This window comes from Cebus imitator, unplaced genomic scaffold (genome assembly GCF_001604975.1).
Source record: "Cebus imitator isolate Cc_AM_T3 unplaced genomic scaffold, Cebus_imitator-1.0 Scaffold11, whole genome shotgun sequence".
NCBI lineage: Eukaryota > Metazoa > Chordata > Mammalia > Primates > Cebidae > Cebus > Cebus imitator.
The window spans coordinates 11,970,711-11,985,823 of record NW_016107326.1 but is presented as its reverse complement, the minus strand read 5'-3'; the positions used below and the strand labels follow the sequence as shown (position 1 = coordinate 11,985,823).

General features: G+C 36.6%; 1 protein-coding gene across 2 annotated transcripts in view; it reads left to right on the top strand.

Moving 5' to 3' along the window:
• The window catches only part of DSE (dermatan sulfate epimerase), a 74,600-nt gene that overhangs the window by 23,065 nt on the left and 36,422 nt on the right, over nucleotides 1-15,113 (top strand). The window contains exon 2 of one of the 2 annotated variants that reach the window (XM_017497441.2): nucleotides 5,656-6,124. In XM_017497441.2, coding sequence (XP_017352930.1) covers nucleotides 5,709-6,124 — 416 coding nt within the window. In that variant the 5' untranslated portion in view covers nucleotides 5,656-5,708. Of the gene's footprint in view, nucleotides 1-5,655; nucleotides 6,125-15,113 lie in introns of those variants that run through there. The other variant, XM_017497447.2, reaches the window with a different exon arrangement.

Below are 15,113 nucleotides of genomic sequence, written 5' to 3'. Positions count from 1 at the left end.
ATACCTTTTATTTGTTTCTCTTGCCTGATTGCCCTGGCCAGAACTTCCAATACTATGTTGAATAGGAGTGGTGAGAGAAGGCATCCTTGTCTAGTGCTGGTTTTCAAAGGGAATGCTTCCAGTTTTGGCCCATTCAGTATGATATTAGCTGTGGGTTTGTCATAAATAGCTCTTACTATTTTGAGATACGTTCCATTAATACCTTGTATATTGAGAGTTTTTAGCATGAAGGGATGTTGAATTTTTTTGAAGGCCGTTTCTGCATCTATTGAGATAATCATATGGTTTTTGTCATTTTTCTGTTTATGTGATGGATTACGTTTATTGATTTGCATATGTTGAATGCATATTTCATTTTATGGATAAGAGAAGGGATGTTTTGAGAGTGGACGTCAGTTGATCAAAGCCAGGAGGCAGCAGAGCTCAGATTTATGCTCTCGTCTGCCCAACTCCATGCCGCATACTGTTAACCATTATGTTGTGTTCCTCAGGTTTGGCATATATTATAAGAGGGTTTTTAATCCATCTTAATTTGGGGCGTGTTTTACTTTCTACAGGGTGATTTCTTTCTTCCATCCTTGTCCTTTCTTTGTTTTCTAAAGCATGTGGAATTGAAAGAACTTTTGTACTACCATTTGTTTTATTCTATAAACAGTCCCAGATCATTTGAAACCCACATCTTTTTTGAAACTCGATGTACTAGTTTAATTTTCAGTTTTTTCTTCTCAGCATACTCTTCTATGCTTCCTTTGTGTAAGGATGGCAAAAAAAAAAGGAACTTTTAATGTTATTGAACATTTTCACAAATTAGTTTGGTTAAAGGAAAGAATCTTGGATTAGGATTTAGGAGGTGGAAGTTCTAGTTCTTTCTCTGAAATTTATTGTGGAACAAATAATACTATTTTGCTATATTAAGTTATGGAAGAATAAAAGATCAAATATGTGAAAAGCATTTAGAATCACAGAAACAAGGTTTTTCTGTGTTGAATCATAATAGCTGAATCGCAATAGCTGCAGTGGATTATTGGAACCAGAATTAAAGCAAAATAATTTGGGGCCTATTGTTGCTTTATGAAGATCTGCTCAAGGTAATTATAATTCATAATTCATTTGGCCCCACGTAGTTACTGCACATAATGCCTGACTTGGACTGCTGCAGATTTATAGGCAGAGAGATTATCAAATTGCTCTCTGAATTACAACAGTAACAGAGTGATTTTTTTTTTAAAGACCAAATCTCACTGTGTCACCCAGGCTGGAGTGTAGTGTCACGATTATAGCTCACTGCAGCCTTGAACTGCTGAGCTCAAGCAGCCCTCCTGCCTCAGCCTCCCAAGTAGCTGGAACTACAGGCACACGCCACCACATCTGGCTGATTTTTTATTATTTTATTTTATTTTTGTGGAGACAGAGTCTCACTGTGTTGACCAGGCTGGTCTCAATCTCCTGACCTCAACTAATCCTCCTACCTCATAGATTTAGGAATGTCTTACTATCCAAGTTGCATGACGTAAGAAAAATGAATGGGAAGAAAAACTGGATCATGAAAGTTGTAGAGTGAGAAGAAGAAAAAGAGAATTTTGGGGGAAATGATGCTCAACAGAATCATTCAGAAACAGTCTGATAATTGAATTGTGGATAAACTGATTATTAGTAGCATCAGCTGCTGAGAGTAGCTGGTAATTTTGCCATGTTGAAAATGTTATGCTCTTGAACTGGGCCAGGTGCAACTTAAAGATTTAAAGGGGCTGGAAGTGCTCTGCTATTTCTGAAACACAATGAAAGAGGGCGTGAATAGCTTGAAAGATCATCCACAGACATCTCGAAGTTCAAACTTATTTCTCCAGGACAGAAGGCACATTTCGAGATAGTGTCTGTGTCTGTTTCATAGTGTTGAAAGTGTGAGGGTTGGGGCTGACCATTCCTGTAAACTCATTAACCTTTAATGGCCTTTGTTTCAGTGAGCATTTTCAGTGTCTCTCAAACTATAGTTATTTAGGCACCATCTTCAACAATTTTTCCTATATCCATTTACTTTTATTTACTTTTAAATTTAAATATATTTTAAACAGGAATTTTGCATATCTGTTGAAATCTCAGATTTGATATGGAATTGTTTTTCCTAATGCACATTAAAATAAGTACATAAAATTAACATAAAACCTGTCCATTTTTAGTCCACCTAAAATTATCTTAAAACACTTCTTTCATTTAATTTTGGCTCTTTTCTTTGTGGAGTGAACACACACAATGTCCAGAGTAGAAGGTCAAAGGGAAAACCCGATGTTTGGAAGTAGAGATTTTTCAGTGAAATTTTCTAGACAGATTTAAAATGATGGATGGGTATTACTTCCCCTTTTAGGTTACCAGCCTAAAACAAGTTTGGATTAGACTTTACTTAGGCTTAATTTATTTTTTTTTTTAACTACTGGATAGTTTTTAGGCTGCATAAGTTTCTAGGCTTCATATGTGTTTTCTCCCATTAGTTTCCTAGCGGGACTTTTTTCTAGGAAGTTCCGAAGTTGCCTTGGCTTTAAATAATGGGGAACAAAGTTTCTCCATGCTCATTTTAGGATGAGGCCTGCTCTGCCAACTCCTTTAGTTCAGCACAGCCAGCATGGTGCCTTTTAAATGCCAGATTCAGTGCTAAGCTCAGTGATACATAGAGGAAGAAGGTTCCCACCTTCTGTGAAGCATGGCATGTAAACAACCCAGACAGTCCAGTGATATAGGTATGTGCCAGATACAGGAGAGATCAACTCTTTGGGTGAATCAACAAAAGCCTTAACAGTTGGGAGAGCAGTGAGGGCTAGGCACACTGAATGGGGTATGAGGAAGGTAGTATACCATTTGTGGTACTGAGAATGCCACGGTTCTTTTTCCTCAGTCTTCATAGATGATTGCTCTGTAGAATCTCTGTGGGTTCTGCATTGGCTAACATGGTATTCTGACAGAAATTAATATTTTTAATGTACAGTAACTCACAGCCTTGCTGCTGTGACTCCCTTGCACGAATTCCAAGTAATAACTAGAGAACCTTCAATAACAGTTGGCATGTTAAGATGGCATCCTTCCCAAAACAACATCTTAATGAGGTTCTGTGCTTCAGGATCAGCTCTTCTTGTTTAAATATATTCAGGCTTGTCCTACGTAACTGGAAGCAATGTGGCAGAAGTGGCAAGGGTCATGTTGTGAGTTTTGCTGAGTTAGGCATGTAGACCCCACAGTGTGAGGGAATCTTTGGAGTAGCCTTGAATATCCAGGGATTCTGTGCCTGGATGGGAGTGTGGTTGCATAGGGGAGGAGAAAGAACATGACACATTAATCTTACCCACCTTTTGGGACGTTTGTACAGAATGTGAGATGGAAAAATTCTAGTTTCCATGTATTAATACCTTCTTACCCATATCCTCATAGCCGGAGCCACTCCCCTACCCACCTGAGCTTCCACACATTCCAAAGCTGGTAGTTGAGAGATCTTTAATTGCATGTATATTGGGTGGGTCGGGGAGTTCAATTAAAGGAGAAAGTGTCTAAAATCTCCCACAATGCCGATTGCATTGATGACAGCGTTAAGACTTAGACTTTTAATATATACAGGATTTTTTTTTAATCTTTAGCAGAATATTGTTCTGTCTCTCTCTCTCCCTCTCTCTCCCTCTCTCTCTCTCTCTCTCTTTTGAGACAGAGCTTTCCTCTGTTACCCAAGCTGGAGTGCAGTGACGATCTCTGCTCACTGCAACCTCTACCACCCAGGTTCAAGCAATTCCTGCCTCAACCTCCCGAGTGGCTGGGATTACAGGTACCCACCACCACACCCGGCTAATTTTTGTATTTTTAGTGGAGACAGGGTTTCGCCATGTTGGCCAGGCTGGTCCTCCAACTCCTGACCTCAAGTGATCCTACTGCCTCTGCTTCTCAAAGTCTTGGGATTACAGACGTGAGCCACCGTGACTGCCGGTATATTGTTCTCTCAGCGGAGCAAGGAGTAAGTCCCTGGGGGACTGAGCATTACTTCAGACCCAGCCATTTTTCTGTGTTGCCAGAGACCACGCCCCTCCTCACACATAACCACAGAAGACTATTTCTTTTGGCCAAGTCTCTGACCTTGAAGGATCCAGCCTGCCAGCCGCCTTGAAACTTTGGGTGCTAGACATAATACTGGCAGAGTCCAAGAGTTATTTCTATTTCATATGATTTATTTAGTATGGCTATAATAATTTTTTTTATTCATCAGAAGTTCTGCTCTTGAAATAAATGTAAAATGCTTTACAAAACCACTGCCGTTAAGTTTCATATATACGTAGAAATATAAACAATTCCAGAATAAGGTAGCATCCTCAATTGATGCCACATTGCGTTTTTCTTGGAAACACACACGGGCAGTTGAAAGTGTGGATTGATCTTCAATATCTGTTAAATTATTAGTTTTCCTTCTTCTGAATATGATGAGGCAGTTTTTCCTTGGAAAAACAGTTTGTGTTCAGCTTGGGAGGTTGATTTTTCACCATCGGTTTCTCCCTTTAATAATTGAAAACCACTGTTCATTATTTACATAAAACTGTCTTTTTCTGGTCTGCTTTCTATAACCTTTCCCCTCTTAAGAATTTTAAGAATTCCTTGACTTTCCTCTGGGGGATTTTCTGCCTGCTTTATCCCAGATGTGGGACATTGACTAGGCTGAGGTTTTGAGGATTTTTTTTTTTTTTTTTTTTTTTGTTTTTTCTACATTTGAAAGACGTTCTTTTAACCAGTGCACAAATCTGCCACTGAAAAAGGGGCTTTGAAGAAAGTCAAGTAGTTAAGAAAATATGTGAACTTCGTTTAAATTTCTCGCTTATTGAATGACACAAAATCCCATATGCCAAATGAAAAAGTAGACAGTAGTTTCAAAAAGGGGAAAATGCACACGTGTTATTTCAGCCTTTTAATTCTGGGATTTTATTCTCCAAATGAAGGCATGTCAGTTTCTAGTCCCCGTAGCTCTGTGGTTCGTCTTCACTACATGCTTGCTGATGTCAGCCCAGGAAACACACAGGCTTGGCAGATGTTTACAAAGCCTTTGTCTTCTGTCTCCACCTTCTGCTCACATAAAGAGAATATTTAACCTTATTCATATTATTTTGTCTGCTTACAGTTTTACAGATATATTAATCCTAATACCTGGTTCAGAAATGTTAGGAAAAGGAGATAAGTTCGAATGAAAGAGGCTGTAGTAAGAAATACAGGATTTTTTGGTTTTTTTTAATATCTACTCAGATTCCCAGATGATTGTTCATAACCAGCTTTTGGTTATCGTGGTTTCTGTATTAACGTCTAAAAAATATCATACGATCTAATTTTTTTGCATGATATTATATGAGAAGAATACCAAGGATAATTTTTTCCTTACCTGAACCAATATTATACATTTTCCTTAAGTCTAAAATTCTGTTTTCCATAATGAGCACAATTCTGATGTAGTATGTTTAACTCTATAAAATCAGAACTTATTGTTTTAGTAATTTTCTTCCCAATTCAGTTTTTTGTTATACTTTTAAAAATCTAAATTCATAAGCTTTATTTTTAAAGATGGTTTCTACTTCCCATATGTTTCCACAGCTTTGCTATCTTCTCTTGGCTGACAGACACTTTTTTCCTTTTTATCTCATATAGGATCTTTCGAAGATGGTTTGGCTGCCTTGGAGATTTGGAGATCTGATGCCACGATGAGGACTCACACACGGGGGGCTCCCAGTGTGTTTTTCATATATTTGCTTTGCTTTGTGTCAGCCTACATCACCGACGAGAACCCAGAAGTCATGATTCCCTTCACCAATGCCAACTACGACAGCCACCCCATGTTGTACTTCTCCAGGGCAGAGGTGGCGGAGCTGCAGCTCAGGGCTGCCAGCTCACACGAGCATATTGCAGCCCGCCTCACGGAGGCTGTGCACACGATGCTGTCCAGCCCCTTGGAATACCTTCCTCCCTGGGATCCCAAGGACTACAGTGCTCGCTGGAATGAAATTTATGGAAACAACTTGGGTGCCTTAGCAATGTTCTGTGTGCTGTATCCTGAGAACATTGAAGCCCGAGACATGGCCAAAGACTACATGGAGAGGATGGCAGCGCAGCCTAGTTGGTAGATTTTTGTCTTTTTCTTCTTACTGTAGTAATTCTGCATTATAAAGAAATGAATCCATATGAAATCTCAGAGGCCAGATCTCTACATATCTCTGTGGGGTGTGTGTGTGTGTGTGTGTGTGTGTGTGTGTGTGTGTGTGTAGGGTGGGGGGGGGTGTTGTTATTTGTGTTGCCAGTTTCTTATGAATGGCCTTAGTTTCAAAAGATGTAAGTATTTAGATGCAGCCTAATCTAAGGAAAAAAATAATTTGTTGAATTGAGTAAAGAGTATCATCTTGATTCTTGAGAAGTCTTTCCTTCATGTTCAACATGCATATATTACTATCATTTGGTGTTAGGTTTGATTGACCCCAAATGGTTAAAACTTTTTGCAGCAAGACATTTCAAGTAATTAAGACTTATTTGCATTTTATGATGATAAGGAACTAAAGGTGAATGTGATACGATTGACTGGCAATTTGTAAACACATCCTCTTCAATAACCAGCAGATTTCTGAGACCTGTAGAAAAACCACCATGATCGTGTAACTGTGTGAGGAATTCTAATTATGTAATAATTTAGTTTTGGAAGTTTATGATCTGAGAACAAATAGCTGTCTTTTTGATTAGCTTAAATTTATTTTATTAATTTATAGTTAATGCTTCATATGTTTCCAAAAAGATATGGGATGAGTTGATTAAACAGAGGATTCTACAGATATTTTCACTTATACTATTTTTAAATATAAATTTATAGTTCAGTTGCACCAAAAGAATTTACAGATTATATGAAATTTTTTTTAAACATTATGTAAGCTGCCTCATTTCATAGGGCTAGAGATTAGCTCATTTTAAATGCTTAAAAAAATCAGTGAATACACCTAATGCCACAATGAATTATGTCTTACATGTCACAGCAGTGAAGGATGGTGGTTTGCAAGGTTTCCAATAAATTTCTGGAGTTTTTTAATGAAAAGTATTATGCAAGAGTTGGCATTAAATCCATATCAGAGCTGATATTTTGGGCCTGTTGCTAAGTATATGTACTCATTTTGAAGCTTACAATATTGTAGGTTTAAAAGAATTTTTATCTGATTTGTTTCAAAGCTTAGCCATGTATGTAATTGTTTCTGACTTTGACTGACATTAACTGATCTTATTCTATTCTTGACACCAAGAAAGAAAACAGATGTATGAAAACTTTTCTGATATTTGAACTACCAGATTACATTATCAAATGCTACAGTAACTCACTAATTGATTTGTTCAGTTCATTTAAAATGGCAACCATATTTACATTATTTAGAAAGAAACCTTTGTCACTAGAAGGTTCTTTCTCTTCAAAGTCCTTTTTGTTTTAAATAAGTGGATTTTGGCAAATTAAGATATTGATATAAATGTTTCAGAGATAGTGCTTGTAGAGAACCATGTATTTAATCTCACTAGAGAGTAACTGACTGTGAAATACCATTTTTGATGGAGATTGTTTAGCATAAAACAATAACACTGTGAGAATTGTATAAGACTAATACAATTTTCTCATTATAATGTAAAATATTCGTGTACATAACTACCAATAAATGAATGTTGCCTTTAGGATGAGACTCCTTCTATGATAAGAGAAATAAATAACTTCAAAGAAAAATTATAATTTTTACATAGTTTCCACAAGTCCACATTTACTGATCATTGGAGGTGTATAGAAATTTACTAGGGGTCTAGTTCTTTATTCATGGCAGTATTGATAGAAATAGGTATAACTCTAGGCCATTATCTATTAAACTAAAAGCCAATTTTTGATTTAATAGAGCTGAACAGTTGACTTCTTTCTCTTGACCTTCAAGGTAAAATCTTAAGAATGTACCTTTACATCTAGTTTCTGGTTCCAGAAGTGATCTTGGCATAGAAAGTTGAGCTACTTGAACATTTTGTCTTGGCAGGTACTATTATTAAGTTGTGTTTTTTAATGATTTTGCAGAAATTTTAACTTCTTAAAAGCTACCACATCCAACCTTTAGACTTTTATGCTTTCATTTAGATTTGTGGTTGAACCCAATCATTTTATAATAATTTAAAACAATGTCCAGTGATTTTACAGTTCAGTTACCTCTTTTTCAATTGTTCAATTAATCATCCTCACTACATACCAAGAAGTATACTATGAGTGTTGTCATTGTCTTTGGATATAGTTTACCTACATTTGATTTCAGAAAAAAACAAAAAGCTAGCTATTATTTACGAAAGAGATCAATTATTAATATTATGAAAGTTAAAAAAAAAACTTTTTACAATAGCTTCGTCAGCCTGGTTGCATTTGCCATTTTACTTGAAGAGCATTTCTACTCTTTTGAAAACCAGTAACTAAATTATTTTCATTCACTGATTCATTTGATCAACAAACGTTTATCAAGCATCTACTGTGTACCATGCACTGTGCTGGGATGATGGGGATTCAAAGATGAAGAAATATCCCAGTAATTTTATAATTTGTACCTAGGATAAAGAGTGCAAACATTGGGTTCTTAAAGGCTAAGCTAGGGATATTTTCTCTGCTCAGAATTGAGTGTGTAGATCATCTCATAAGGAGTTTCCTTAGTTTTCATTCATGACTTAAACATTTGTATCATACTGCACTCTAGTGTGGTAGAAAAGCACCAACTCTGGAGTCACACGGCCTTTGAATCCCAGCCCCCTCACTCTTCAGCTATGTTACTTCAGATAAATTTTCTTAATTTGTGTGAGCATTAGTGTCCTGTTGTATAACGTGGCAGTGACGACCCTATCTACATTATAGGGTTGCTAGGACGATTTAATGTGATAACCAATGTAAAGTATTTAGCACATAGTAAGCCCTTAGTAAATGAGAATAATGACAATAATGGTAATTATTGATGCCGTTGTTTTACCTACCTAGTACTTAGACCCTATTTGATTTATAATTTGGTATATGTAGGCTCCAAGGAAATAGTGTCTGTTTGGGGACTTTACTAATCTTAATTGTTCTCAAAACTAAAACATCTGTTTAACTCAAAATTTTCCCTTGGCTTTGTTCCATTAAAACTTTCATTGATGCTCCCCTGGGCCCTTTTTAAAATGTATACAAGAATCTAATGTTAACACTAATGAAGAAATTTTAGGGAAAAGTAACAATGATTTGTCATTTGTTTGGTATTAAAAATAAGTACATATGAGATATACATGCATACAAATTTATTAATGGGGTTCATTTCATTTGAATATCTAGTAAATACAGAGGTTAAAGTTCACATCTATAGATTAACTTAAGAATCCTGAAGAAGAAAGGTTAAATGGAAAATATCCAGTTGTACTGTGTCCATCTAATATCCTGCAAAGTAGAAAGAGAATCTCATAGATTGATAATGATAACAGTGATTGAAAAATAACAGCCTGCATTTTTATTGTGTGTGTCTCTGAGTATCCAGACAATTGGGCACTGCAGAAAGATGAGACTTTTCTATGTGCTATATCTACTTTTTCAGAGGTGCTTGCATCCTCAGAAGCTCTCTCCTGTTTCTCTTCCTTTTGCTAAGGGTCATACATTCTTACAGTAAAAGTAGTTTTAAAAATAAAGTATACAAAGATTATTTTAATCCAATATATAATGGCAAAATATTATTAATTAAAAAATTATAATGGCAAAGATATCACCAATAATGTCTTTGTTTTTTCCCTTTTAATTAAGTTTTTTTCCCTCTATAAAGCTTGCCTTCCAAATGAAAGCTAGGATTTAAGTTGCATTTGGATCTGTGTTATATAAAAGCTTTATTAGAACATAATATGCGCTACTTTTAGAAAGCTTTAATGAACTAAGATCATAAATCTAGGGCTGGTAACAATGGAAAATATTTTATCATAGTTAAAGTGAGTTTACTTTTTTTGGTATAGTATCACCTAGATATTAAACATACAAATTCTGTATATGCCAACTGGCATATGGGGCTATCCTCATTATTAATGGTTGCTTTCTGCAGTCAATTCTTATATAGCTTTAAAAAAAAAAAAAAAGAAAGAAAAGAAACAACAGAATTCCAAATAACTGAAAATCATCCATCAGTTTTTCTTTTCTTGAGAGCCTAAATGATAAGGCAAGAAAACAAAACAAAACAAAACAAAAACAGTGCTTAGTAGAGGTTTAAAAGGGATTTTTTTTTAATTGTTTTTTAGGATTTTGGGGCTCAGCACATATTATTCTACTTTTCTAAAATTTTTTATAACTTATTTCTACTATAACTTTTCCCCTAGAAGATTAAGGAAACAAAATATTATGCCTCAAATTAGAAGTAGCTGAGAAAGAAAAAAATGGGAGAAAAAGATTGGAGACATTGACTAAACAAGGAATGTGACAGTTGCTAAAAGGCATCTAAAGTGGGCCACAAATGGATACTGTGAGGTTTTGTTTGTTTATTTGTTTGTTTTAGCAGCAAAGAAAGTAGGCTTAGTCAGCTTTGAAGTTTACGGTGACTATGGGATCAGTTACTCTGTAGAAGAACTGACTAATCTTGGCCCAAGGATCAGAAGGAAGTTTCCCATGGGGTTTTTGTGAAGAACCCTCATAGCCTTCTCATTCTTGCAGTGCACATATGATGCATTGCACAGTGTTATTTCTTTACACCAGACTGACCTGAGAGCGGGACCATGCCTGTTTTGCTCATATGCATATCCCTTGATGTAGGAACTCAAAGGAAAGTTTACTAAAACCTTGATCAGGGAGGGAGTGGGGTTGGTGGAAAGGATGGACACAAGGGTTAGCCCAGGCCACTCTTTCCTAGTCTAGCTTAATCCTTTGGTAGAGTTTTGTATACGAAGAAAAATGAAATGACTGCATTTCCACCAGGCAGCCTCCCTATACATTTTGTATCTTAGCCAAGCTCTTGGTAGATAGATTGCTATGAGCTTAACATTAAACTTCTCAGCAAATTCTTAGTGATTTTCCAGAGCTAAAAACAAACAAAATGTACTCAAATAATTATTAGAAAATGCTACCAGTTCTGAATCACTTAAGAAAGGTGCAGTTAATTTTACCATATTTCTCTGAATAATATGAGAAGATGAGTATGTTTAAAACAGATTTAGGATAGGATTGTAACTGAGAGCCATTTATTGTTCAAGCCCTGGTTAATAATATAGAATTATCCAGCATCCATTTCCAAGCAGCAGGCTTTTCGGGGATCTTGTCTTAATTTGTAAACCGAGGAACAGGCCTGCCTCAGTGATCTTTGGATCTGTCCTTGCATCTTGGCTCTGCCATTGTGTTAGCCACTTGTCCTTTGACAGGTTCCTTATGCTCTGTAAACTTCGTTCTTCACCTCCAAAATATGGATTATTTTTCCCACACCAGATCATCCCAAGGATTGAATGCAGTAATGCATATAAAGCTCTTAGCATTATGTGCCTGGCACATAGTTTTACTAAAAAGTTTGTTATTATAACACAGAAATAGGTATGACTATATAACTTTATTTTTGCTAAGTTTCTTGGCACACAGTACTCCATTTTACCTATGCTGTCACTCTGGAGTTGTGTTTTTGAAAAGTATTTGTTGTGGATCACTAGTGCTCTTTTTCTTTATAGTATTTTTGCTTACTTATCATCAGACAGAAAATAAATCACAGAGGAAAGAAATTACTTCACTCTTGGATTGGAGCTAGTTAGCTACAGGAAATCAGGAGAACTGGTGAGAGAAACAAAGAAAGTTGAATTTTGGACACAGAAGTAATTGTATTTTTTTTTTTTTTTTTTTTTTTTGCTACAGACTGAGTATTAAATTCTTGCCTGTGGTTGCAAACTTCTGGATGGTGTCATCTGAGAATGTATTTGCAAAAATAAAATACAATTATAAAATATAAAGAGAGGAAAAAATAAAAATCTATAGCATATTGAAATGAACCAGTAAGTTTCATTGCTGCACATATGAAAATCAGGAATGTGCCTGCCTTGCTCAGCATTGCCTGCTGGACTTCAAATGCAGTTCTCTGCAGCTGTTTCTCAGGCTTTTTACTTTTCAAAATTACAATTTAAGACTGAGAATCCAAAGGGGGGAGAATATAGCTGGGCCTCAATACGTGGAACCACAGCCCTGTGAGTAAAAAGATCAGGTTTTCTTCTCATGACCTTACAGCGATGAAGGCTGGGCAGCTTGGCCCAGAATGCACCTGGAATCCATTAAAGTGGACTCGTGGAGACAAATGCTGGGCTGTCAGAAAACCCAGCCCCTAATTCCCCTAGCTTTTTCTCATTCATGTTTTTCCCTTTTTCTTACCCTTCCCCCTCACTCTTTCTCCCTCTCTTTTTCTCTGTCCTTTTCATTCTGCGACTTGAGGGAAACGATTCCCTTTTATCCTGCTGCAGAGACTTAAAAATATTATAGAAGGGTAAAAGAACTTATGAGGCTTTTTACAACAATCAGATTCTTTAAAATTTACAGAAACACATAGCCATTGGGTATTCACTTCTTGAATGCTGTTTATTAAGCAGGTTGTGGCCAGCATTGCTACAAATGTATTCTTGGGCAGGAATCAAGGTCAGGTGCCCTGGTGATGGGAGGAAGCAGGTGAAGAGGAGCTGAGGGAGAGGCATAGGCAGGTGTGCAGATTAGCTGAGCAGCCCGGTTAGAGTGCCACTGGACAGTTGTGTGTTGCACAATCACACCTAAACTGTTAGTGCTCAACTAATTTAAACTCTTCCAATCTGTTTCAAATGCAGGTGAAGATAAAGTTATTCTAATAATGCTTCTTTTTAACAATAACTTTAAGAAATACTATGACAGTTCTAAATCAGACATGATTGAAAGGAAGTCTGAAGATAATTTTCTTTATAGGTTGACTCTTAAGATTCAGTATTGATATGATTCAGTATTGAGGGTTGATTGATTCAATATTGAGATTCTGTATTGAGGGTCATACCAATACTGAATCTTAAGATTTAGTTAACTTCAGAAATCTGAAGTTAATTTTCTTTATAGGATATGTTTATTGAATCTTAAGATTCAGTATTGGTATGACCCTCAATACATCTCTGTGATGAGTGACTCTCCTACATCCCACTCTTTCAGTGTCACTTGTTACCTTTTTAAATGTAACATGGGTGGGCTTTCAGAGTTGTCAGAGGGAACTGTGCTCAAAACCAGAGGAGTGCTCCTCCCACTTTAATTGGGATATAAATCAATACCCCTTACTGCATATGAACAAAGGCAACATGAATACATTAAGTTCCATGTAGTCTTTACAATCTGGCTCTTAAATTTTTCTAATATAAAAGTCTGGCAAGCCTGATGTTTGAATTTTGTGCATTTCTTGCCTCACATCGTAAAGGAAAATGTTCATGGGCAAGTGCCGCATATATGTCTGTATTCTCTTTCATTGATACTTCAGAATCACTTTTTAAAAGTTGGCTTTATCTTTTGGATAAAACATTCATATCTAACACCACTTAAGATATAGGGTCTTGCTGACATTAAGTTCATGATAATGCTATATAGATATATGATAACTTGAGAGCAATAATGATATGAGTATGCTCACGGAGTCCTTTATAAAGCCGGGTAGTTCATTTTACCTTAGGTATCTTCGGCATGGCCTTTTTACTTCGTCTCCTTCTGCCATGTCCATTAAGGGAACACATTTCGGTCTCTCTCTTCCATCTTTCCTTTCCAGGAGTAGATATCATAGTTGAGGATCAGATCATTGCTTATCCCACATAAGCCTGTGGTTTAGAAAGCTTTGTGTTTCGGATGGCTTCGAAGGTATGACTTAGGAAAAAAGAAACTGGTTAGAAGCTTATAGTATTACTGTGGGTGGGAAATGAAGACCACAGTTAAGACAGTGAGGGTGGGGAGAAGAAAGTACAAATTTAAGAGACATGTAGGACTGAAAATCTACACAGAGATTGATTGGATATAGGACACTCTTTCTCAAAGTGTGAGTTTTTCAGTATATTGGGTATCCTTAAAAAGACAGATTCTTGGGTTTCGCCCAGACTCACTGAATTGTAGCCTCTTAGAGTAGGCCATAGAACCTGCATTTTTAACATGTCTCCCATGGGATTCTTAGATGTACTAAAATTTAAATTGTAAGAGAGAGGGAGGCATAAACGATGGTCCTGTGTGACTGGTTGCATATTGATACCCAAATGAGATGGAGAATATGGGGAAGAGAAAGTGGTTTGTGGGAGAGAGAAGATGGTTCACTTTTTTACATGTCTTTTTGTGTCACTCTATTTCTCCTATCTACTGTGTCTCACTTTGTTGATATTGCCAACTGTGTGGACAGATGACTTTCAAAGTTCTCTGTCCCTGTTACATTGCAAGGGCTCATAGATACCCATAGCAGGTATCTTGGTGTATAGTTATTACTGTAACTTTTAGGAGCTCCTGACCATATGTGCTCATTCTTACAAGTTCAGCATTTTCCACTTCTACTTGTTCTGTGCTTTCTGCACTGTCCCTACTATGCTCATTATTTACCCATAGTCATTTTTCTCTTCCCTCCCCTTGCTCTGTTCTTCACTCTTGCTACTCTATGAATGCATTTTGCTGTTGGTTATTCTGTCATTTTTGAATGTAAGTGAGCTCTTCAGGAAATAGTACCTTGATAAGTAAAAAAGATCCCTATTGTCACCTATCCAGAGCTTAGAGACTTTTTACATTTTTTTCCTAGAATTTTGTGGTTTTTATTGTTTTAAAGCTTTTAACTGATAGGTATTTATGTATGTTATTCCCAGTGGTCCATTTGGATCATGTGGCACTCTGCCTTGAGTTTGGTCAGTAATGAGTTTTTAGACCACCCCTGAGCTGGCCTTTCTGCCTACAGGGATCCCAGACTCATTTATACCTTGTCTTTTACCTTCCTCTCCAACCCTACCAGACTGTATGATCCACCTTAACTTCTTTCACCATTACATGTTCTCTAGCCCTTCATCCCTCTCAATTCCTATAGTTACTTTTTATTTAATTCATTGGTTTGCAGTAATAGCTGGGTTGCCTACCTGGT